Source organism: Podarcis tiliguerta, assembly GCF_965153285.1.
Source record: "Podarcis tiliguerta genome assembly, chromosome: 16".
NCBI classification, from domain to species: Eukaryota; Metazoa; Chordata; class Lepidosauria; order Squamata; family Lacertidae; genus Podarcis; species Podarcis tiliguerta.
Genome location: NC_139549.1, coordinates 13,420,037 through 13,444,097, shown reverse-complemented (window position 1 = coordinate 13,444,097; position 24,061 = coordinate 13,420,037). Strand labels below are relative to the sequence as shown.

The 24,061-nt window shown below is 47.6% G+C and overlaps 1 protein-coding gene and 1 long non-coding RNA gene across 2 annotated transcripts in view; both read left to right on the top strand.

The window, feature by feature from the left end:
* RTN3 (reticulon 3) overlaps positions 1-22,975 on the top strand; it is a 43,304-nt gene extending 20,329 nt beyond the window's left edge. Inside the window, exons 3-9 of the mRNA XM_083418728.1 lie at positions 6,020-8,023; positions 14,461-14,668; positions 16,350-16,488; positions 17,732-17,801; positions 18,630-18,676; positions 19,300-19,358; positions 20,440-22,975. Coding sequence (XP_083274854.1) covers positions 6,020-8,023; positions 14,461-14,668; positions 16,350-16,488; positions 17,732-17,801; positions 18,630-18,676; positions 19,300-19,358; positions 20,440-20,485 — 2,573 coding nt within the window. The 3' untranslated portion in view covers positions 20,486-22,975. The remainder of the gene's footprint in view (positions 1-6,019; positions 8,024-14,460; positions 14,669-16,349; positions 16,489-17,731; positions 17,802-18,629; positions 18,677-19,299; positions 19,359-20,439) is intronic.
* The window catches only part of LOC310667114, a 196,342-nt gene that overhangs the window by 128,704 nt on the left and 43,577 nt on the right, over positions 1-24,061 (top strand). The window lies entirely within an intron of this gene.

Genomic DNA, 24,061 nt, shown 5'->3' with positions numbered 1-24,061 from the left:
GAATCTATGGCCTTCCAGATGTTCTTCGTCTCCCAACTCTAGTCAGCCACAGCTGGCATAGCCAGCAGTGGAGTCCAGCAACATCTGGAGGGCCAGAGGGTTCCCCAACCCTGTGGGGCCCTTTTGTTTGTCCTTAGCACCTTGCATTCAGGGGGTAGACTGAAATGATTTAGGCATCTGAAATGCTTTCAGCCCCAGAATAGGAAGCTGCTACAATGAAAGACATTTGGGGCAAACAGCAGCAAACCAGTTACAGCCTTTTTTGTAAACAACAACAAAAAACATTTTTCTTCTCACTCCCCCCCCCCCCTAATACTTAAAGTTCCCTCCAGACCTAGCTTGGCTGCAAAGTCCTGGCTGATTTCCTTATCTTGGTGCTGTGGCTTATCACGTGCTATTTCTATGGCTGCTTCTGCACGCTGTGTTTTTCTTTTTCTCTCTCTCTCTCTCTTGAAGAGCTTCACCTTTGTCTGTGTAAACTTGCTTTTTGAAGAAACCGAGCACTCGCCAGTTTGATTTGGCAGGCAGAAAATGGAGGTGTGGGGTGGCAATGGCAGTAAAGCATGCAGGCGACTAAAATTTCTGGGCAAGATGCTTAGTCAGGAGGGGCTCTAGGGCATGTGCTGGTAAAGAAATCCTGACTCTGATCCAAAAATCCTCCTTGATTCTGCAATGGAAACAATTCATGTAAATTTGATTAAACTGGGGGGGGGGGGAATCTGAGGGCTTATTCTTGCTTAGCAGAATCAAGGTAGCATTTGGGTTTTGTTTTGTTTTTCCAAGGGCTGATATGGAAGATAGGTAAGGTGGTTAGGGTTGCAGTGACATAACCAGATATTATGGCAAATTCTGATGTTACAGCCAGACTATGCCTCAAGTTCACCCACTCTTTTTCCCTCTCCCTCTCCTCCCACATGCCCAGATTCCTCGCACTCTCGCTTTGTGATTCACAACAACTCATTTGCCATGACATCTTACTTGCACAAGCTATGGGCAATTTGCCTCCAAACTAGAATTGGAAACCTTGGTTTGAACTGATTTCTGGCCTTCAGGTAAGCTATGGTTTGGTGGTGACCGTAGCTTACTCCATTTTGGACATAACAACAAACCATGGTTATTGTAAATTGAACAGTCAGGGGGGGAATCAGGATTGCATAAGGGAATTTGTGAGCCCAGGTCACAGCTCTGGCAACTAAATTGTGATATAGCCATGACTATTGTAAAGAGATTGGACAACTTGGAGCCCCTTTCAAATCTGTTCCTGCTTTGGAACCTTTAACCCACTGGTTTTCAGGCTCCCTACCCTCCACAAAGGCTCTCCACCCTTATTAATCAACTGAAGAACCATTGTATATTCCAAAGGATTCTAAAGCACACTCAATATACTCATGGCACCTACTGGGCCTAGAATGTGTCCAAACACGTCTCTGAGTATTGCAGTGGGAAAAGCTACCTTAATGAGGGTATCACAACTGTCTGGCACACTGTTGGAAAGCCACTGCTTTAATTTGATAGTGTGCCCACAACCACAAGATCTGCTTTTATTTAAAAGCTAGGAAAAAAAGAGCTGGAAATGTGTGTTTGAAAACTGAAAAGGTAGAGAATTTCTGTTTTAATGCAAGGCAAAAACTACTGCACTGTACCCTTATGTAAGGAGCCCTCTTGTTGTTAAGCCAAGGTCTGTTGCAGCATGTCTATTTTGAGTAAAAATTAGTTGAATTCTAGCCAGAGATGATGTCCAGGTGATGGGTGACTTAATTAGTGCAGATTGAAATAGATTGAAATGATTTGCAGGTGGTTTTTGTTTTGCTTCCAAGTTAGGCAGGCTGCTGTCCTCTGGGCCTGACTTAAAGCTGACGTTGAAAATTTGAAGTGCAAATACGTTGTGCTACCTGGTCTTGCCAATCCATGTCTCTTTCATTGTGTGTCTTGCTGGGTCCAGCAGGACAATGGAGATAGATTATATCCTATTGTAACATATATGCCACACTCCTGATGTCTGTCTTTTCAGAATGGCCTGAGGGAGATTTCTGAGAATAATTCCACTCTTCGTAAGGCTACTGACTAACGGGGTAACCCCCACAAAAACTGCCTTATTGCAGCTTTCCCCAGCCTCATGTACTCATGTTGCTGGACTCCCAACTTCCATCACCACCAGTGAATATAGTGGATGGTTGCGGATTACAGGAGTTGGACGGCCAAAAACTAATGGAGGGCACCAGGTTGGGGACAGTTGCCTTTATTGAAGCAGAGTCCTTGGTGCATCTACCCTGGTACACTCTACTGTGACATCTGTCCAAGGAAGGTTCTTACTTCTCTCCATGGAGAATGCCAGAGGTTGATCTTGGACCTTTTACATATAGTGAGCATTCTGCTACTGAGTTGTAGGCACTCCTGCAAGTTAAAGAATGTCAATGAAGTTGTCTTATACCAAGTCTACCTATTGGTCTACCTAATTCTGTGTTGTCTACTCGGATGGGCAGTGCCTCTCCAAGATCCTCAGGAAGTGGTCTTCTTGGCCTTGCTACCAGAATCCTTGGAACTGGAAATGCTTGGGATTTAACCTAGGCTCTTCTGTGTGCAGAATGCAAATTACCACTGAGATGGGCATTTAAATGCCATCAAGCAGCGGACGATTCTGAGGGTACTGAGACTTACACTATTCGAAAGTAGATGGTAATAAGAGTTTTAAGCTCCGTCAAGTTTGTGAGTAAATTCCCTGCTTCTGCTCAGTGTAGTTGCCTTAAAACCAAAATTTCACCTTACTAATCTGTGTGCTTCTCTTGAGCATTAAGACCTTATTCAGGCTCTCCTTGACTGTAACTGGTGTACATGCCAGGCTTGTAGTTGGAGGTAAAGAGGAGCACTTATAGGCATGCAGTTGTTTTTAAGGCTGAGCTGTCTCAGGCAAGTGACATTAAAGTTTTACGTCACATCTGCTGTATTGGAACTTTGTTCTGTTCCTCCATGGCATGATCTTCAGACAGTTCCTCAACAAGACCAGAACTGGGCATTGGGCTTCCCTGAAGCACAGCTTGCCTATTACTACTGACCTTCCCCAGCAGGTATGCTCGTGACCGTCAACCTTTTCAAATCTGGGACCCAACTTAAGCCTTCAGCTGCAACATGGGCCCCAGCTTTAATTTAAGGTGTATATAGCCCTCCCTCGCTCCTTTCCCCATTGGCATACTTTACACATCAGACATACTGGTTTGCCATTCTGCCTCTCTAGAAAATCCTGAGAATTGCAATTTGGTGGGGTGAGGAGTCGGTAACACTCCTTAGCACCCCTACAGTTCCCATCAGCGGGTGGCAGATAAGAAGTTTTGATAGATTAACCAGCTGTATAGAACTAGTAGTGTAGGCCAAGGTTTCCCAAACTTTGGTCATCAGCTGTTGTGGGACTCCAACACCCATCATCCCATGGTAGCTAGGAATGATGGGATTTCCCAAGTTTGGGAAACCCTGGTATAGGCATACCCTCATTCTTTCTCTTTCTTACTGTTTTAAATTGTTGCGCTGCCACCGGCACACATGCACCATGGGGTCTGTCCACCAACCCCGGTAGATCAGGGGAGGGCAGCCCATTTTCTGCTGGGCCACACTCCCTTGGAAGTAGATTGGGGACGATAGAACTTTGGTAGGCAGGGCAGACCCAGAAAGTAGGCGGGGTCAGAGCTAAAAGTGAATGGAGCCATTCCATTTCTTTCTCTGTTCTTCTGCCACCCCATTTCCCCCTGCCTTCTTGCCACCTACGGCCACCTACGACTCTTCCAGTGTTAGAAACTAGGATAGAAAAGCTATTTGCCACATGGCTTCTGGAACCTACATTATGGGCACAAAAACAAGTCTAGTCACCTTTGCAAGGGTGACTTGCACTACACAGCAGCGAGCCTACTTTGGAGTCAGCTGGGAAGGAATTTCTCCTCCTATGCCCTCAGCATCAGCGGCAGCAATTTTATTCTTGAGTCTCCGTCACCATGCATGGCGACAAGACTTCTCAAAGTGCTCGCATTCTGACAATCCCCAGTCACAAAATGTGCCTGGCACCTGGCTAATTTTGAACGCTGAACTCATTAGCTTTAGGTTGCTTGCTCCTGCACTAGATAGTTGACAGACCCAACAGGCTTATGCATCATCACAGGGACTCCTCGCCATACCTGTGACCCAGGGTAGTCTTGCATGGAAGCGAGTTGCTTTGAAATCAGTGAGGTGGGGTGAAGATGTGAGAATAGCCGTTCCATGTTTCAGGAGCTTGTTTCTTTGATGCAATCAAGGCAGTGGCTAAAATGTTTCAGTAGAGAGTCCTGTGCTCAAATGGTCCTCTTTCAAGAAAACAAGCTGTCATCAGGACTTCCTTCCTAGAGCATGTCCTCACTGGCTAAATTCAGAATACAATATAGTGGCACCATGAAAAGTTTCAAGTGTCACCTGACCTTTCATGGTTTGAGACTGGATGGGTGAAGTCATAACCGTGATATGTTTCGTGAAGCAAGAAGGGGACGTGTTCATGTTCGTTAATGAGGATTTCTTCCCTGCCTTTTTGTCGTTAAGGGCACTTAAGGTGGCTCCATGAGGATAATGAGCAGGAGAAATGAGCACCCTTCCCGTCTAGATTCTGTACACAAAGGGGAGATTTCTGCTGTGGACTTCCAACCATTAGTCCAGAATGCAGTTTTTCAGAAGCTCACTTGTGGATGATGCCTTCTGGCTGTAATACTGCACTTGTCCAAGAAACAGCCTGTCACGGTTCCAGCTTTATTTTCCCATGGCATTCTAAGTGTCAGGTGACTGAGAAGAAAAATCCACTGAGTAACTGAAACTCGGTTCTATTGCAATATGTGGGCTGGTGCCCTTAGGCTCTTGGCACACCCCTCCAGTGCCTTTCTCAACCATTGCCCCAAGCCTAGGGAGTGGTTTCCAGTATTGCTCGTGCCGTGTCAACCCACTCCAGAAGCATTGATAGAATTACCCATCTTAGGGCTCTCTGACACCTAGAAAGGACAGGATAGCTCAGTCAAGGCAGAGGGCACACAACATCCATAGGAAGGATATAGTCAGATCTTAGGTGCACCTAGCCTTGTGGTGTTAATACTCTCCTGAGTTTCATGGAGGGGTCTTTCCCAGTACAGCCTCATTTATCACAGCTATACATTTGTAGAGTTGGAAGGGACCATGAGGATCATCTAGTCCAATCCCCTGTAATTCAGGAATCTTTCACCCAACGTGGGGTTCAAACCCACAACCCTGAGGTTAAGTGTCTCATGCTCTACAGGCTGAGCTGTCCCTCAGGATATGATGCCTGGGGTTGATCCCGAGACCTTCTGCATGCAAAGCATGTGGTCTCCTGCTGAGCTACAGTCTTTCTCCAGTTCGCTCTATTACTTGGTGTGACAGTAGTTGGAAGGGCCTTTTTGCTCTGTCCTGTGGAAGCAGCATAGGCTGTTGCAAACTAGTAAAACATGCCATTCTTGTAGAGCTTCAGAGTTCCTAGACACTTTGCTCAAGAAGCCCCTCCAAACATTGACAGCTTATCAGAACTGGGGTGCATCTCCCTGCAGCCATGCCACCCTGTAAGCGACCAGCATTATTCTGTTTACATGCACTGATTTGGGTTACTTCTATTCATCCACCCGGCATGCTCACCATTGCACACTTAGATATTTTATTTTATTTTATTTTGGCTGACCTGAGCTCTTCATCTGCTATGAACTTAACTGTTGGTGGCTTTTATGTTCCTGTGGATCATAATTCCCCTGTGAAGTGGCTCCCTTGTGAAGTCCTATGGGTGACAGTCTCTTGCATGTTTGCCAAGGCAGATGTTTCAGAGTCTTGTCTCCCTAGTTCTAAGAGCATGTTGCCTGCTTGACTGTGAAATCTGTGACTGCTGCTCTTTCCCTTTTATCCCGTTTGTAAAATGGGGGCCCCTAGATGGGTCCGTGTCTCTTCTTCCATGTGTCCCAACAACTTGGGCTTCCAAGGTTGCAATTTCCTTCCTCCCCTGTGTTCTCTTGATCAGCTGGAGCTCAAGCTGCTTTTTTAGCATATTCAGGAAACCAGAGGGAAAGAAATGGCAAATCCGCACCCTCAGATGTAGGAAAAGAATTTGTAGATGGCCAAAGTCAGAACCACATCTATGGGACCAGTGAAGGTTTGGGAGCAGGGCCAGTCTCTGTAGGATCCACTGGCCTAGAGGAATCGTCTCTCTCTGTTGGATCCAAAGTTCACATCTGTGACCCGGTGGTACAAGCTTCTTCCTTGACTCATAATGACTTTAAGGGAGGTGTTGCCCTAGATGGAAAAGTTGATCTGAGTAAATGTGACCAACACAAAAAACCAGCTTCAAGTGGAGAGTCCAAATTGGCTTTGCTAACCAACCCAAAAGACGAACCCGAGCACTCTCTACCCAGGGTTGCCTACTCTCATTCCCCAACATCCCCAATGGTAGCTGGTGAGGCCGTTGTGGAAAAAGATTCCCCTGAGTCTCCATTTGAGGTCATTGCTGACAGACTGGAATTTGATAAGGAATTCAAAGATGTCCTTGCAAGCAACTCCAGTGATATCGGTAGCAACTGGGTAATGCACAGCGAAAGGGAGCTCCTCACAGACATCCCAGAAGATAGCGTGTGTGAGTTTCAAGTGAAGCCACGGGGTGGGAGCCGAATTCCGCCAGGGCCTGGCCTCTCACGCCAGTCTTCAGGCACAACGGCAGCACTGGAAGAAGTGTCCAAATGTGTCCGTGACTTGCACAGCTTCACGAGTGAGCTGCTCAACTGGGATATGATTCCTAAGGATCTGGAGGACAAGCCCGATGACTTTGGCAGCTCGGGCTTCTTGCCGTCGCCTACCCGAGATTCAAATGGCGTCGCTGCTGGGTCGGTAGGTGGCAAGGTGGAAGCGAGCAAAGCTTCCAGCCCTCACCAGCCCCTCAAAATCAGCATCCACCAAAAAGACAGCCCATCTCCAGTGGAGAAGGATGAGAAGCAGGCCATAGTCGGTCATGAGGTATCTGTTGTGAAAGTCATTCCCACCGCTGCAGCAGAGCCGAAGGCAGATGTCCGCTGGCCAAATTCCAGCCTACCCGAAATGGCTGATGCTGACAGCTCTGGGGAGTCGGACGACACCGTCATAGAAGATGCTACTGTGATTCCAGCCTCCCAAAATGAGACTGCTGCAGAGAGCAGCAAGCCACTCCCCAAGGCACTTGACTCTGTCAAGACAACAGTTGTACATATAGACGACAAAGGGAGCAAGCCACGTAAACCCAGCCCAGAAGGCGCAATTCCACCCAAGGCCCTGGAATGCAATTGGGGATCCATTGATGACTTTGAAGCTATCCAGACCAAGACAAATGTTCATGGGGGAAGCCCAGTTGCTGCTTCTCTGCTGCCTAAACAGCCCTCTCCTGGCATACCTCCTAAAGCAGGGCAGGAATTGTGCACTTATGGACAGGACCTACTTGGAAAAAGGCCCAGGATGGATGGCCTCCCCTTGGACAATGTAAAAGAGGCTGTGTGTCCAGACTCCCTCAATGGGGAGAGCTTTATGGGCTTTATGAAGGAGTGCTTGAATTCCAAAGGGAGCGAATCTCCGGATGACGCTGTTGAGACCTTCTCGGAAGCAGAGCTAAAAGCAGCAAGATCCGAGGTGGCGGATCCCCATTCACAGCAGCCACCAAAGGCGACTCAAGACTTTGAGCAAGAGCACCTCACCATCAAGGCCCTCAAAGAAGTCGGCAGGAAGGCTGAGACAGAGAGGCAGCCACTTCCACCAAGCAAGGTCTCGGTTCCCGGAGGGAGGCGTCCTGGGCAGTACTGCGAGGTACCCCCAGACCCCCGAGGTCCTGTTCAGAAGTCTGCCTTGGAGAAGAGACCCCTCTGCCTTGAGCAAGCTGTGGACGTGAAGCTGGCTTCTGCCCCTGCTGCCCTTGGCGGGCACGACATTCCCAACAAATCTTCCCAGGCCCCTCTTCCCGAGCCTCCTATGCCACATGCTATTGCAAAATTACTGGCTGAATTTTCAGGTAAACACACTCTTTGGTTGCTGCTTTTTTATGCCTTGCATGTGTGGCCCTCTAAAGACCAATATTATGTTAGTTTACCTCTACAGGGGTGGCAGTGGGCCCCTCCATAGGTACCCTAGTTTTACAGCAGCCATTCCCCTGCAATTTAGTGTCATCAACCTGCTCTGCGTTCATCAAGGATGAGATTCCAGGAGTACCTGAGGGATCTGCAAACTTGAAAGATGCCCAGTCCCTCCTAGTGCTACTGGCCCTATTAGAACTCTATATTTCTTCAGGGGAGGGGAGGTGTGTAACCTTGTGCTTATATGACTTGCTTAACTCCCCAAAATTGTAGTAGAAAAACATATTACCCCCACCACACCCAAAACAGTAACAACCACACTGTGGTACCTTACCTGAAACAGAACCACAAAATGCTGAGCAGTAATGGGAATGAAGCAATTGCTTTAAATCTGCATTGATCTGCATATGAAAGAGAACAAGGACTTCGGTGGAGGGGATGAAGTAGTTCATAAATTATGCCCCCCCCCCCCCCGAATTGCTGAATATCAGACAGAGAAATTTGGGAGCTCAATTGAGCTAAGTTGTACCTAAGTTTGTATGTGCAGGAGTCTGCCATCTTACGCTCACTTACCTAGGAGTAATCCCAGATTGTGTTCCACTGTAGCTGATGGATGTATAGCTCTGCAGTATGAATCACACTCATGTTACAAGGTGTGTGTCTGAACTCACACGCATGTCTAGAACTCGTGTGTATTCATTTGCACACTCCCAAGACACTTAGATAACCTTTTGCTTGCGTAAGGAGGGAAGGTGGGCATTGGCCTTCCTCTCTGCCTGTTTGAAAAGATGCTGTAAGAGTATCTTTCTGCATTTGGAGGTGGGTGTGGGTGGGGAGAAGTTGTTGCTAGGAAGACTTCCTCCCAGTGAGGGAAATCTCAGCCCATCACAACCCTGGGGAGTGCATGTTGTATTCCCCCTGCTCTCCTTTGTTCACCAGCATGGCTTTTATGGGCTTGATACCAGACAAGCACAACAGAGGTATTCTTGGCTTCTGCTCTGTTTGGGCTGCGGGCTTCAATTTTTGCAGATGCTTTTCCTCTCTCCCTTTCTTTGTTTTTATTTTCAAGCTGAACTGCAAGCAGAGGGGTGGGGGTTAACGAGAGGCAAAACCCATCATTATTTTTATTTTCCCCTCCTCTGTGGGTCAAGGAGCAAGCAGCCTGAAAAGGGTTTTTTATAAACTTTCATCTTTGGCGAGTTGCCAGTCGCCCATCTCCCATAAAGAGGGAGTGGCTCTCCCATGTCTGAACAGAGAGAGTGTTGTGCTGAGTTTTAAATGCCTCCTCTGTGCTGCTGCTCCTAGGAGGGGCCCTTGCCCCATGGTGGGCCACATGCTTTGCATGCGTAAAGTCCCAGGCTCAATCCCTGGGGTAGTTCAGGGGATGGCAAGACGCTTTGGCTGCATAACGTCCCAGTTTGACAGTCTCCAATGGAAAGGATCTCTGGTTGCGGGGCTGGATTCCTTGGGAGCTGCTGCCAGTCAGAGCAAGCAGTACTAAGTTAGGCTAGCCAATCCGGTCTGACTTGATACAAGGCAGCTTTCATGTTGTCATATTATGTGTGTCTTACTTGCTTGGGCATTAGGGCAGCACCAAGTGATACTATATTGTTAACTTTGCTTTTAACATGTTCTTGTAATATTATTGTGTTTTTTCCCTTGCTTGTAAACCAGTTCAGGACTTCTGAGTTAGGAAGCCATATACAAATTTATTGAACCTCAACCCACACCACAATTTCCAGGTGTACAGAGATTAATGTATTTTAAATGAGAGAGAATGCTGGAGACTCATAATATTTGCTTTATTTCCAAATATGAATAAGACAGGGTGGGGGCCTTTTCAGAGTTGTCTCCTACCCCATAGGATTCCCTTTCAAAGGCACAACTGGTTCTTTCAATTCAGCGAGCTTTTAAAGACTGTTGTTTTTCCTTTTTGCTTTTAATGGCAGATATTTATGTATCTGCTTCTGGTGGTATTCCTTATGGCGTTTCTAAGATGTATTTTGCTCAGTTCTAATTAATTTTATATCATACTTTGTTACTTTTTATTTCAATTTGCATATATTTACACCACCCAGATAATCTTTTAGATCAAGAGTAATATAGACATGTTTAAATAAAAAAAATAGATAATACAAGTAGAGGCAAGGAGGCACATCTACAAGGCAACTGCCGTCTCTGCTTGTCTCTTCCGCTCAAAGAGTGTTTATTTCATTCCCCCAAACCTGATGGATAACTTCGTTTCAAAAAGCACACAAGTTCTGTTATGAAGAGAGCATTTCTTGCCACCGTCGGGTTCCCACTAGCAAAATCTCAACCAGCCTTCCTGGACTGTTATTATTAGCCAGCAGCCTGCCTAACAACAGGAATGGTGAGCTGAAGGGCACTTCTTTAGCCCACTTCACTTACCACACAGGGAACGGGATCTGGCTGCCTAATTCTGTTTTCTGGTAGTCATGACATGGAGGAAGTACAAAAAAAAAACCCCTCTGAGAATGGGGGCACTGCAGCCCTTCTGCAATCCTTCCTCCAGCTGTGCCTCCCCACCCCACCCCACATGGAAGATTCAAATAGGCATCCCCTGCTCCCAGTCTTCACACTTTGCCTCATGAGAGTCATGAGAGCTAGCAACATCTCTTTTTAAAAAAAAAATGAGCGCTAAGGTTCTGAGACTGCTGCAGTACAAAACAGCCCTGTTTGGCTGCCTGCTTGGCTCTTCACAGGCTCATGAAAAATGCACGCTAAATGTCCCAAAGGGTGGCGAGCAGAGCTTAAGACTTCCCAGCAGCCCCTTGCAGCAGACTAGTAAACACGAGCAAGAGAGCGGCGAAATGGGAGAGACGCTGACAGGCGTCTTTCTTTTCCGCTCTTCCATTCCTGCCTTATTCGATGCTGTGATTACTCATCCATCATCTACCCAGCACCACCGCCACCCCCCATCCACCTCCCCTTCTTGATGCATTTGCAGAAAGCATCATCGCCAAGATGTCTGCGTTGATGCTGTAGCAACCCACACTTCCAGCATCTCTCTCGTGCTGTGTGTATGTGCGGGCTGTTGTTTTTCCTTCATACCCTTGCTGTGGGCAAGCGACCCGTGATCTGTTCCTTTGTCCTCTTTCTGTCCTGCAACCTCCTCCCACTTCTGCCTGTTTTGACAGCTAATGCATTGGGGGGGGGGGGACTCAGCCAAGCTGTTGCAGCAGAAAGAGCTTTTGCTGGGAGGAGGGCAGCCAGTCTCCCTCCTCTGCTCCTGCCCCCTCAGAAGCAATGGGGTTCTGCCCTGAACCAGCTACCTGCTCTCTCTTTTGGTCTTCCTGAGGCTGCAGTGGGAAGGTGCAGGGCAGGAACTGGCTGTGCTGGCTTCTCTCCCAAAGTTGCAAATCCACCCACAACCCTGATGTGCAAGTGTGTGTGTGATATATATATATATTTTTGGGGGGGTGATCCTGAGAGCAGCCAAGCGCAGTGTCTTGTCTGAGGCAAACCCACCTTCCTTTATCCTCTCCTGGGCTGGGACTGGGAGCCAGGCTTTGTCTTGAGCTCAGCGGTGTGGCCTGCAGCCAGCCTATCAGGAGAGGAACCAGCGTCTCTTTCCCTCAGCCCCCATCAGCCTCCCTCCTCTCTCTCTAGAAGAATAAACAGCAGGGGGCTGGCCTAACGCCAGTTGCTGCAGATCCAAGGACTAGGGGCTTGTCCTCATGGTGTGGGGCAACAGTGCCCCCTTCCTAGAGGCGGCTGGGTGTTACAGGCCAGAACCGCACAGTAGGGGGGCCATCTCTACCACCTTTGACGCAGGCCTGGGTGGGTGAGACCCTCATTTTCAAACCTGGTACATCCAACGAGATTTCTGTGCCTAATTCCTGAACTGGATTCCTTCATCCTACCAGCAGCAATCGAACCTGAGCATCTGTTTCCAAAAGACGGTTTAATTTCGCTGCAACAACCAACTGATTTGGAAGGCGGGCCGTTAAAATATTGTAGAGTCTAGGTGGGGAGGCTGTGTTGGACTACAGCTCCCATCATCCTTGACTGGCTGGGGGATGATGGGAGGTGGAGTTCAGCGACATCTGGAGGGCCACAGGCTCCCCAGCCGGGCTGTCATTCTTTAGGAAACTAAGTCTCCACAGCACTTGCTTTTGGGAAATACCCTGTAGGAACAAGGAGGGGGTTAATCCCAGGTAAGTTGTGGCAGGGAGCCAGTCTGTGACTTTGCCTTGCTGCAAGGTACCTTTGTGTTAATGCACCAAGCCCTAAATGACTTATGCCCAAAGTACCTTAAGGATGGCTTGATTCCCAATTCTCCACCTCAGTTGCTGAGCTCCTCTGATGGGGGCACTTCTGGTGATTTTCCCACACCCCTGAGTGTTGGTTGGCTTTCACTAGGGGCTGAGTCTTTAGTGTGTCAGGCCAGGCTGCCCTATGGAACTCCCTGCCAGTAGAAGTTCAGCAGGGACCATCCTTCCTTTAGACGTCTTTTGAAAACTTCTCTTTTACATTTTTGGGTTTTAGCCTTATATGTTGTACCCTGCCTTGCTGTATCTTTTTTTATGAAAGTGCAGATTATAAATGTGTAAATAAATTAAATATATCGTTTTGGCTGTGCTTTGGACAAGACTGAGCTCGGTCAGTAGAACATGAGACTCTTAATCTCAGGGTTGTAGTTTTGAGCCCCACATTGGGTGAAAAATTCCTGCATTGCAGGGGGCTAGACTAGATGACCCTCGTGGTCCCTTCCAACTCTACAAGGCTATGATTCTAGGATCTTGAGCAGGGGAAGGGCTGAATGTTTGTATTTAAAAAGAGCTTTGGTAGAAACAGAAAATACTCAGAAATTTTGAAGCCATGCAGAAAGGTGGTGTATGTTTGGAAAAGGGTAGAAATTTGTTGCAGGGGGTTTGAAATATATGTACACCTATTTTTATCAGTTATAGATGACTGCTTCAATGAATTAAGCCTCACTTAGCATATAAAATAGTATTGCAGGTCTGCCATGCAGGCCAACAAATGCTAACGCAAACAATGTAGTGGGTGGTTTCTTACATACAGTGGTACCTCAGGTTACATATGCTTCAGGTTACAGACTCTGCTAACCCAGAAATAGTGCTTCAGGTTAAGAACTTTGCTTCAGGATGAGAACAGAAATCATGCTCTGGCAGCACAGCGGCAGCAGGAGGCCCCATTACCTAAAGTGGTGCTTCAGGTTAAGCACAGACCTCCGGAACGAATTAAGTACTTAACCCGAGGTACCACTGTATAGTAATGTCTCCCCGCCCCATTGCAACTAGCTGAAACCAAGTTACCATTTTAAAAACCGTTCCTTAGAGATCTAGGGAAAATCTCTTAGCAGCCCCCCACACTATGGAGGCCACCACTGAACCATATTTTTCAGTGATGGTCCTTAGGCGTAGTTCAAGCAATTGAGATGGTTTGTTAAGATAGCAGTCCTAGATGTGTCTACTTGGGAGTAAGCACCATCCCCACCGAGTTCAAGGGGACTTGCCTCCAGGTAAGACTGTGCACAGGTTGCAAACTTCCATCCCATTGAATTTGATGGTGATGGGATTGCAAGAGCTTCATGTGCCTGCAGATTGCATTTATATTCATAAAACAGATTTATATCCCACTTTTGTCTTTTTGAAAAGATCCTCAAGGTGCCGACTAAATCTGGTTTTGTTTTGCTGCAATAAATTAAAGTATATGAGAAGTTTTCAGAAACAGCCAGGTTATAAATAACTGGTCATTTGGTCCACAGTATCCTTTTACAGAAGTTGCAAAGCAGCCCAAGGGTAGCAGGAATGGGGCCAAACAGGCCTTTTTCAAAACTGCATTCCACAGCAGTGGTGCCGTGATCACCCAAGCCCTCTCCTGTTAGCCACCTGCCATCTCTTTGTTCAGGGGTTGCCAGCCTTTTTAGGCCCCATGGGCATATTTGGATTTTTGAGCAAGTGCCACGGGTACCACCCCTCTGGACAATTCTTTCCCCATCTTTTAGATCGGCCCTGGGAGAGAAAACACGTGTGTGAGAGCATGTTTGCTTTTCCAAGGAATCCGGGTAGAAGTCATACCCAGTAGAATAAATCTGAGCCTTGAAAAAGCATAGAGCTGAAAGAGGAAGTGAGAGATAGTGCCACTCTTCCAACTTCCTCCTCCTGCTCTATGCTCTAAGGGAGAAAAAGATAACCTCCTCGCCATGTCACGACCAAGGGGCAGTGAGGGGAGCAGGGGCCCGAGAGGCTTCATGGATGCCTTGGCTGCTGGGAGGATGCAGAGAAGGTCCTTGGTTATTGCCCTTAGAATTGCACGGCCTGCGTGCTCTTCTTGCAGCAGTTTCCGACCCTCTCCAGTGACCTCTTGTGCTCATTTCTCTCTTTGGCAGTGCGCGATCTGGTCTTCTGGCGGGATGTGAAGAAGACGGGCCTTGTCTTCAGCACCACGCTGATCTTGCTGCTCTCCCTGGCTGCTTTCAGCGTCATCAGCGTCATCTCGTACCTCATCCTGGCACTCCTCTCTGTCACCATCAGCTTCCGGGTCTACAAGTCTGTCATTCAGGCTGTGCAGAAGTCTGAAGAGGGGCATCCATTCAAGTGAGTGGGCTTGGCTCAGGGCCAGTAGAGTTCGTTGCTGTTCTCACCAGGTTCCGTTTGGTCTAAGTAGATTTCCATTCTCGCTTATCCTTTCTGAAAAATGGCCTGCATGAACTCGAGACCATGAGATCAGGTAGTAAATGCTAACATTGGATACGAAGAAGCATAGGTAATTGCACGGAGAGGAAGAATTCTGTGGGTAGCTGTCAATTGTGAGAGCTAAATGGAGCCTCCAGGTTCAAAAGCAGTGACTACATACATGATTATACTAGAGGCATGTAGTACAGGAGGGCTCTTGCTTCTAGGTAGCCTAGAAGTAAGGTATGAGAGTTTCTGGGAAGTTCAGAGCATTTGTTCATCTAGTGTCGTCTACTCCAGCCAGCAGCAGCTTTACAAAGTCCCCAATTGTTTTAACTGGAAATGCTGAGAATCAAACCTTGGACCTTAGGAAGGTACATCGAAAGCTCAGCATTGTCTCTGCTGACTGGCAAGGGCTCCCCAGGCTTTCAGATGGGGGTCTCCCCCAACCCTAACTGGGCACACCAGGGATTGAACCTGGGAGAGTCTGCATGCAAAGCAGGAAACTACCCAGAGGACCAGGGGAAGCTGCCTTAAACCAAGTCCATCCAACTCCGCATTGCCCACACTGCGCAGCAGTCGTTCTCCACAGTTCTAGGCAGGAGTCTTTCCCTGCCCAGTTAGCCCTGTCCTGTGATGCCAGGGATTGAACGGGATATTCTCATGCGCTCTGGCCTTTCCTGTGTAAGCACTTGTCACTGAGCTGCAGTCCCTCTGCATCTGGCTCTAGCCACTGTTGGAAGGAGTTTGCAGGACGTGACGGATCCTCTGATCCAACTGGGCTCCTTTTTAAAAATAGATTTTTCCCCTTTGCTTAAACAAAGACTTGTAATTCAACAATGTATTAAAATGAAAACTGAAGAGGAAACTATACAATTGCATTAAAATGAAATACACATTTGAGTTGTTGCATTCAGAATCCCTGGGGGAAATGATTATTATTGGTATGATAAATAGCATGTCCATTAAAAAAAAGATGTTGTTTATAAATATCAGGGTGTTGTCATACGATATTTTCACTTGATGCTGAAAAGTCCAAATAGTAGTGTGTTTCACAGGAAGCATTTGAGCATTGTCGTCTCTATAGAAATACATTTTTGCCACGTCGTTGAAAATGAATCCTTTGTTTGTCCTCTAGTATACTGATGCACCGCCAGCAGCGATGAGCCACTTTCAAATTGGCAGGAGTAGGTCCATCAGGGCTCTTCTTAAGGACTCACTCTTGTTAATTTAAAACTGGCTCATCGTTGATGGCGCCGCATAAGTATGGAGTGCCCACTGGAGAAGTCTAATTGTTGGTGAACCATTTCTCTCCTTCAGTCATCAAAGGGCAGACTTAGTCCTTTGCTGCTGCTGGAAGGGCAGGCCTTCATTTGCCACCTGAGGGTAGAGAGGACCCTGCCTTGTTCCCTATTTGGCTTCCTGGGGAAATGGTTAGCACCAGCCCAACAGCCATGATGGAGTTTAATAAAAAAATTGGCCTACTCTACAGAAGGAAGGAACCTGCCATAACATGACTGGCAGGCAGTGCAGAAGTGTTTGTTGCTATTTGGTGCTTCAGTTTTATCCACAATGTGGCTTTCTGCCCTTTTCCCCCTCCCAGAGCCTACCTGGATGTCGACGTTGCGCTCTCCTCTGAGGCTTTCCACAACTATGTCAGCTCTGCTATGGGACACATCAACCACGCCCTGAAACTCATCATGCGCCTCTTCCTGGTAGAAGACTTGGTGGATTCGCTGAAGGTCAGTGGAGAGCCAGATTAAGTGTACTAAGTGTGCTACAGACAGTGCTCAGAATTAGCCAGGCACATTTTGCACCTGGCTTTCAACCACTCGTGACCAAGTGAAGATGCCTGGGCACCCACCACCTGGAGGTACATGCCTAGAGATCCTTTAGGATCTGGAGTGTTTTCACACACCATTCCTGTGGAATTCTATCAGTTATATTTTATCTGCACAATCTGAATGAATTCCAGGAATCCAAATGCTTTTTCTGTGCATCAGAACAGGAGCAGTCACCCTTAAGAAAAAGAGGTTGGAACAGGCCAATAGATATGTGGACTGTCCCTGGATCAAGTGACTTTTCTTCTTTTAAGTTCTCATGGTTCTTAACCTAGCTCAAGGCTGTCATCTGAACTAACCAGGTGTTTTGCTGAGAATCAATCACAGTCGGTCTATCATTTGAAAAATAAGACTTTAGAGCTATCTTGCTCAAAAATGGCAACTAGACATTCTGTTTTGGTAGCTAACCTTGGTTTAAGGAACTATTGGGCGCTAGCTTATATATATTTGAGTTTCTAACACTGGCTACAGAGCAGGGGCCTCAAGCAGAGAACAGCTCCCACCACAGTGTCATTGGAGTGCCTGTTGCTTTGAGCTGAGGAGGAAGGATGTGTGCTTGTTTTCCCTGAGACTTAAAGCAGGAAGGTGTCACCATGAGCCCAGACATGGGTAGCAATGCCACGCTGAGTCAGGACCCACTGGAATGCAGCGAGACTGAATTCCGCTTTTGTAGTTAATCTGAGGTCAGTGTAGAATGTGGAGGAGTTCCTGTCCTTTTCTAGGCTCAGGAAATGGTAGAAACCCCCCCTGCCACAGCCCTCTTGCAAAAAGATGCGCTCTCCTGTGGCGAGTGGCCACCTTTTTTGAACCTTGAAAGAAAAGGCAGAGTGAAAGAGTAGGGTGAAATGAGAGAGGGATGGGTAACAAGGGATTGGCATAAGCAAATGCTTCGCTTTGAATGGGGATGAAGGCTAAGGGGAGTCATTGTGGGAATGACCACCGAAATTCAGGTTGGCACAGCCATCTACATCAGTTTCTGCAGCTGTCCTAATAAATGGGGCACTGCAGCAAGCAGGCTGGTCCAGGGAGGTCAAAGAGGACAACTTCACAGGATCCCGTGCTCCAGCGTGGCCTTACTGATGCATTGCTACTATAAACAGCCTCGGGTTTTTGCTAACAGTGTGCCATCCTGTTTTGCCTGCAGCTGGCAGTTGTCATGTGGCTGATGACGTACGTTGGTGCCATCTTCAACGGAATCACCCTCCTTATCCTTGGTAAGACGCAGTAACGATAGATGCCGTGGCATCGGCAGCCTGGCCCCTCGCCAATCTGCAGTTACATTTGACCAGGGAAATCTTAAAGCATTTGCCCTGTGGAGTCATACTCTAGGTCCAGCTAATCCAGGATCTTGTTTCATACAGCGAACAGCAAGATGCTTCCAGGGAGCCCAGGGGCAGGATGTGAAGGCCAATATCCTCCCATTTGCCCACCAGCAACTGGTTTTCGTTGGCAGATTCCCGCTGGTTGTGACTGATAAAGAGTCTAACTTAGCTCTAAAAGAGGATTGGACAAATTCACGGAGGAGAGGAGAGGTCTGTCAGTGGCCATTGACATATCTTGTGGCAGAGAGTTCCATAATTCCACCTAATTAATACAGATTTCAAAGGCTGCCTGTGTCTTGAGGAACAGGCATGTCTCATAGGAAGAACATAAGAAGGTGCTGTGAACTGAGTTAGACCCTTGGTCCACCTAGCTCAGTATTATCTACACTGGCTGGCAGTGGCTCTCCAGGGTCTCAGGCAGGGTCTTTCTTCGCCAGCCCTACCTGGAGATGCCAAAGGTGGAACCTGGCACCTTCTGCAAACAGAGCAGATGCTCCTCCACCACTGAGCTGCAGTTGTTCTTGGTCTTTCATGCGCTGTCCCATTTTTAAGGCCTGGGTCAGCCAGGGTCACAGGCACAGCGAAACTCAAAAGAGTGAAAGCTCCAGATTCCACCATGGCTGCCCTTGCGCTATGCAGCCCATCTGATCAGCCTGCCCCAGTTTTGTGACCCATCTTGGCTGCCTTGGTGACCTGTGACTTGCCTTTGTGTCATTTCAGCGGAGTTGCTGGTTTTCAGCGTCCCTGTCGTTTATGAGAAATACAAGGTGGGTAACCTGGAATGTGAGCTTGTGTTGTCTGGTCCACAGCGGGCTGCTTGACTGGTGCTCAGGGGGCGGGGGGTGGGGTTAGGCAGTGTGGAACAGTGGGCCCATCTTTGGATGAGGGATGATATTTATTTTGGTGCCATGTTTCTTTGGTCAGAGGCTTTCCACAGAGCAGGCATGAACAGAATTTATCCTGTATACTATTTATATAAAAAAAGACCTGAGTGTTTTCCATAAGAGAATTTGGAGCTACAAAAACATCCATTCAGTAAGCACAATTACAATAAAGCACTATATCCAATATAATCTAGCAGAGCCTTTGCCAACCTGGTGCCCTTAATGTGTTTTGCACAACAGGCCATACTGGCAGGGACTGGTAGGAGTTGTAGTTCCAACATCTGGAGGGCACCAGGTTGGCAAAGGCTGTTCTGGCAACATCTGGGCAGGTGCAGCTTACCTATCCAAAGAGAGAGAGAGAGAAGTTATGCTGGTGGGTATGGGTGTGATGCCCTTTGTGTAAGAGCACGGTTTACATGGCAGCCCTAGTTAGAAATTCACAATGGTCTTGTGCAAGTTGGTTCCCATACACCTCTTCTAATTACTTTTGGGTTTTTTCTTCCTAGACTCAGATTGACCATTATGTTGGGATTGCCCGGGAGCAGATCAAGTCAGTTGTAACAAAGTAAGTCCCATCAGAGCTATTGGCAGGCTTCAGTATTTTGACTCTTGCCATGTGCAGCCCTCTGGGAAGTGTGGTGAGCAGCCAGACTTCAGATGGGAGGGCAAGGCTGGGGGGGGGGGGCATCTGTTGTAACCTGACCTGGGACCTTAGAGTGGGTATTTAAGGATAATTAATAATTGGGGCCAAAGCAACAAATCACCCACCGTTTCCTGGCTGCTGCTCATCAGACTGTAGGGTGGCTTAGCTTGGTCCTTGACAGCGTCGGACAGTGTTATTTGTTCTTTGCTTATGTTATTGTTTGTTTAATTATTATTGTATTTGTCACTTTTAAAAACCAATCAAATTAATGGAAGGAGAACATTGGTTTGGAGAGCAAAGCCAGTCAGAAATTGTAGGCATCTGGTTACCGGTCAGCCTTAAGTATGAAATTCCTTACAGGTGTGGTGTTACGCTTTGCTTTCATCTTTGACCCTCTTTTGGCTGTCTTGCAGTCGGAACAGTTGACCTTTCAAGACATAAAAGGGCTTTTGCCAGTCCAGAGGGACAAGCCCCTGTACACACAAGCAGCTTGCATTATTTAGACAGCCATCATCGAGATCAGTTTAATGCTGCCTGCATGTGGTAGTCATGTTTAACCTAGCAAGGCTAGCAAGGAATTCCATTTTGGGGCACTGAGGATGCTTCTAGTGCTCATGATGCCCCTCTGACAATGGCACGAAGGCTGGATAGGAGCTAATGCAGAACACTTGATTCATCATCAAATACATGCAACTGGCAAGGTCTATCTTCTGTCCATTTTTGAGAGATGACTTATGTGAATTTGAGTGTGTTTTGTTATTTATACCCCACCTTTATTCAGTAAAACTCAGGATGATGTGCCTTGTATTTGTCGCCCATCCAGGCCCTGATCCAGATTTGCTTTCTGTTAGCATCATGTCATTTCATACCATATTGAGAAGTGTGACACGGGTCACTTTATCTAATACCAGGACTTAAAATGACACAAACATAATTGTTATTCCTGTGCCCCCAGCATCTAATCCCACCTCTTCTCTCTTTCTCCCCCCCCCCCCCCCAACAGGATTCAAGCAAAGCTTCCTGGAGTTGTGAAGAAAAAGGCAGAATAACCTTGCAAGGAGCCAGGACTCAGCTGTTAACTAAAATGAAACAAAAAATACCCCCTGTGTCATAGTTATAACCATTGTTACTTGTACCTATGAAGGAACATGCCGAATCAGCTTGATGTGTGCATTCCAAGCTTACTGATTATGTTTTTTTATATATATATAAAAAGATTTTTAAAAATCCACCCCCTCCCCAAAGCCTAAACACTGGGTTCAGAATGCACTGGACTAAACACGAACTGGTGTCAGAAGTTTAAAAGAGGGGAGGGGGCACCCTTTGGCTCTAAAGCAGCTCTGGTGTCCTGTCTTGGATGGAACATTATAGTAAGCCATCAAAAATGGGTGTTCCTTTTCATGTTAAGAGATGTGCTCTCTGCTCAGCGGGACATTAGCATTTCTAAAACCAGCTTTGGTAGGCTGAAATAGCTGCAAGGTGAAGCTAGTCTGTTCCTCTCTTCTTCCTTGTTCTCTATTTCCCCCCCCCCCTCCTCCCCGCCTGGCCTCCTTAAAATGGCAGGACTTGCTTCAAGTGCAATGTTCCCTAGTTCCACTAAGGCAGTGTCTCTTACCAGGCTCACCCATCTTTCTGCCATGGACTAACTGGCCTGAATGAAGAGGGCAAGCTTAAGGAAGCTTCAAAAAGTGCCCAGCCAGTACTTATCTCCCACCCCCAGCGCGTGTACCCTCACTGATGGAAAGGGGAATTCTCCACCCCCGCCTCCCTTAATGACATCAGTTCTATTTTAGTCTGGTTCATCTTCTGCCTTCCTTACCACCACCCCCAGCCACAGAAATCAGTTCCTTACCCCACCCTGATTAAGATTACTTCCCCTACCCCTTACTCTTAAATGAAAATGTCTGTAACTGCTGTACACTTTGCTGTAAAAAGCAAAACTCAAGCTGGCGAAAAACCGAGAGTTCTGCATGTGATGCCCCAGTCACTTTACTTCCAGTCTAGGACCGGGGGCAGGGGCTGAGTTGCAGAGCACTGACACACCTTGACCCTGATCTTTGTCCTCCCCTCCCCCCCCCTCCCGTCCCACCCTCCTTTGGGCTGGCGAGGAGCTGCAGTCTTCAAGGACAGCAGTTTCAGGGCTAGAGTTTGGGGTCCCTCTCTCACAAGCTATGTCATGTGTGTTTACAGTTTTAGAAAGATGCTTGGGACTGGAGGATTGTCTTTGAAGAGTCTTACAGTTTTTAAAAAGGCTTTTTTTGTTTTGTTTGGGTTTTCAAAGGCTTCCTTGTTGGGAAGCAAATCTTCCATGATTCCGTGATGGTTTATCACCCACAGCTGCCAACTGCGGTCGGACTCACCCCTCTGGCCGTCTGCACCAAGTTAAGCCCATTCCTCCCCCGCCGGCGGGCACTGCTAAATTGGTGGCACAGCTGCTTTCGGATGAAAGATGGGACCATGCACAGCTGGACAGGTGGGGGATAAATTTGAAATTCAGTTGGCCAAAGGGAGCCCACCTCCTGCCCAAGGCTGAGCGAGGGGGGAAAGAGTCGAGTTGGCAGCTAAAATGGAAGGGACCACCTTTCTTTCCCCCCCAGCTGATGGATCTCAAGTGGAAGGTAGTTGGGGAAGGGCAACATCTTTCTTAAGAAATCCAAAGAAGGCGAGCCTGTGCTGCCCTCGGCCCCAGGGAACTTCCAGGGTTGATCATCCCTCCGCCTTGTCCAGCTGCGTTTCATCAGCCGCTACCTTTCCTGTTGTAAACAGAACAGCTGGAAGGTGGTGCTGAAAATAGGCGTGAGCTGCTGTTTTTTGCACGCGCAAAAATGGCTGCTGTCGCCCAGCCCCTTTTTGCCTGTTCCCACTCTTTCCTTGCTTTGCAGACCTCGGTGCAAAGCTCCTGGAGGGCATGCACCCACAGGGCCCTGCCGTATGCAAGTCTGGCAAAGACACGATAGGACCATAAATCAATCCAACAAATAGTTTCATTGGCTTTTTTTTTTAAAAAGACCCAAGCAATTTGAGCTGTGTGTGTGTCTCTTTTAGGTGGAATAGGAGCAGCAGATCTTAGTGAGAGGTGCATGAGTGTCTGGTGTGCTTCTGCACTCCCCACCCCCCAGCCCAGCCTGAGTAGGCATCTTGCACTGTCTTGTCCTGACTCCTCTTCTCTCCACTCCCACCCCCTTTGAAGACCTCTTCTCTGCACTGGAAGCCTTTGGCTCAGCTCTTCCATCTGTTCTGTTAACTGCTGTGTTTGAATACCGTGAACCGACCTCTTTGTGCCCGGCAGGCTTTTTAAAAAAACAAAACAAAAAAAAGAGAAAGTTGTACGTAGGTGGAGAAAACGACAAAAACTACTAATGAAGCTCTTTTGCGTTTGTGTGCGTTTGTTGTGTACAGTGTGTGCAGCATTCTAAAAGTATGGTAGTGCCAGTTTGGGTACAGGAGGAAACCTGGCGTGAGGTTCGGAAGAGGACTGGATAAATGCAATTTGATGTGGTGTTAATAAAAAGAGCACAACATGTACAAACTCCAAGAAACATTGTCGTCTTAAGTTCTTGCTGGGAAATTAATGGATGTGGCCAGGGTCCCATTAATTTCAATGGCTCTACTCTGAGTAACATTCAGTTGGCTACCACCCATTATATTTCCAGGGTAAGTATAACAACAGCCAAGTCCTACTGAGAGCCGATCCGTTGAAATTGATGGCCACGACTAATGCAAGTTCATTCATTGCGGTGGCTCTGCTCTGATTAGTAATAAGGATACTTGCTTTAGATCAGGGATAGGCAAACTCAGCCCTCCAGATGTTTTTAGGACTACAATTCCCATCATCCCTAGCTAACAGGAACAGTGCTCGGGGATGATGGGAGTTGTAGTCCCAAAACATCTGGAGGGCCGAGTTTGCCTATGCCTGCTTTAGATGGTTTGTTGGGGAATTGCTGTTCCTCTAGAGATGTTCCTGAGCTGCAGCTCCTATCAGCCCTAGGAAGCATGGCTAATGGGCCTGGGATGATCAGCAGGCAATGCTGAACCAGACGTACCAAGGAAGGGTCTAGCGAAAGGCAGCCCACCTGCCTTTCGGCATCCTTCCAATGACTGAGATCCCTGCATTTGCAGGGGGGTTGGACTAGAGGATCCTTAGGGTCCCTTCCAACTCTACAATTCGATGAGTAAAACGGCACAGGATGGCTTGTGAAGGCTTGAACCGCATGAAGTGGCCTCATAAGGACTTGGATGTGCTGCTGCATCTCAGGCAGTACAGTGGAACCTTGGAAGCTGAACGCCGAAAACCCGGAAGTAATTGCTTTCGTTTTCAAACGCGCCTCGGAAGTCGAACGGCTTCCACTGCGTGTTTTTCAATTTTCTCAATGGAAATTGCTGGCAGCCCTTTGCGCCTCAGTTGTCGAACATTCTGGAAGTCGAACGGTCTTCTGGAACGGATTGCGTTCGACAACCGAGGTTCCCCTGTACTGCATAGCCCAGCCTTCCCCACCCTGGTAGGGACTCCCATCTCCCAACCCAGTGTTTTAATTTCAATGTATTACCAGAAGGTGAACAATCTGTACCTGAACCGAGCTTGGGGCGGTGGGGGGCTGGGGTCTGCCACCAACTCCCATCATCCC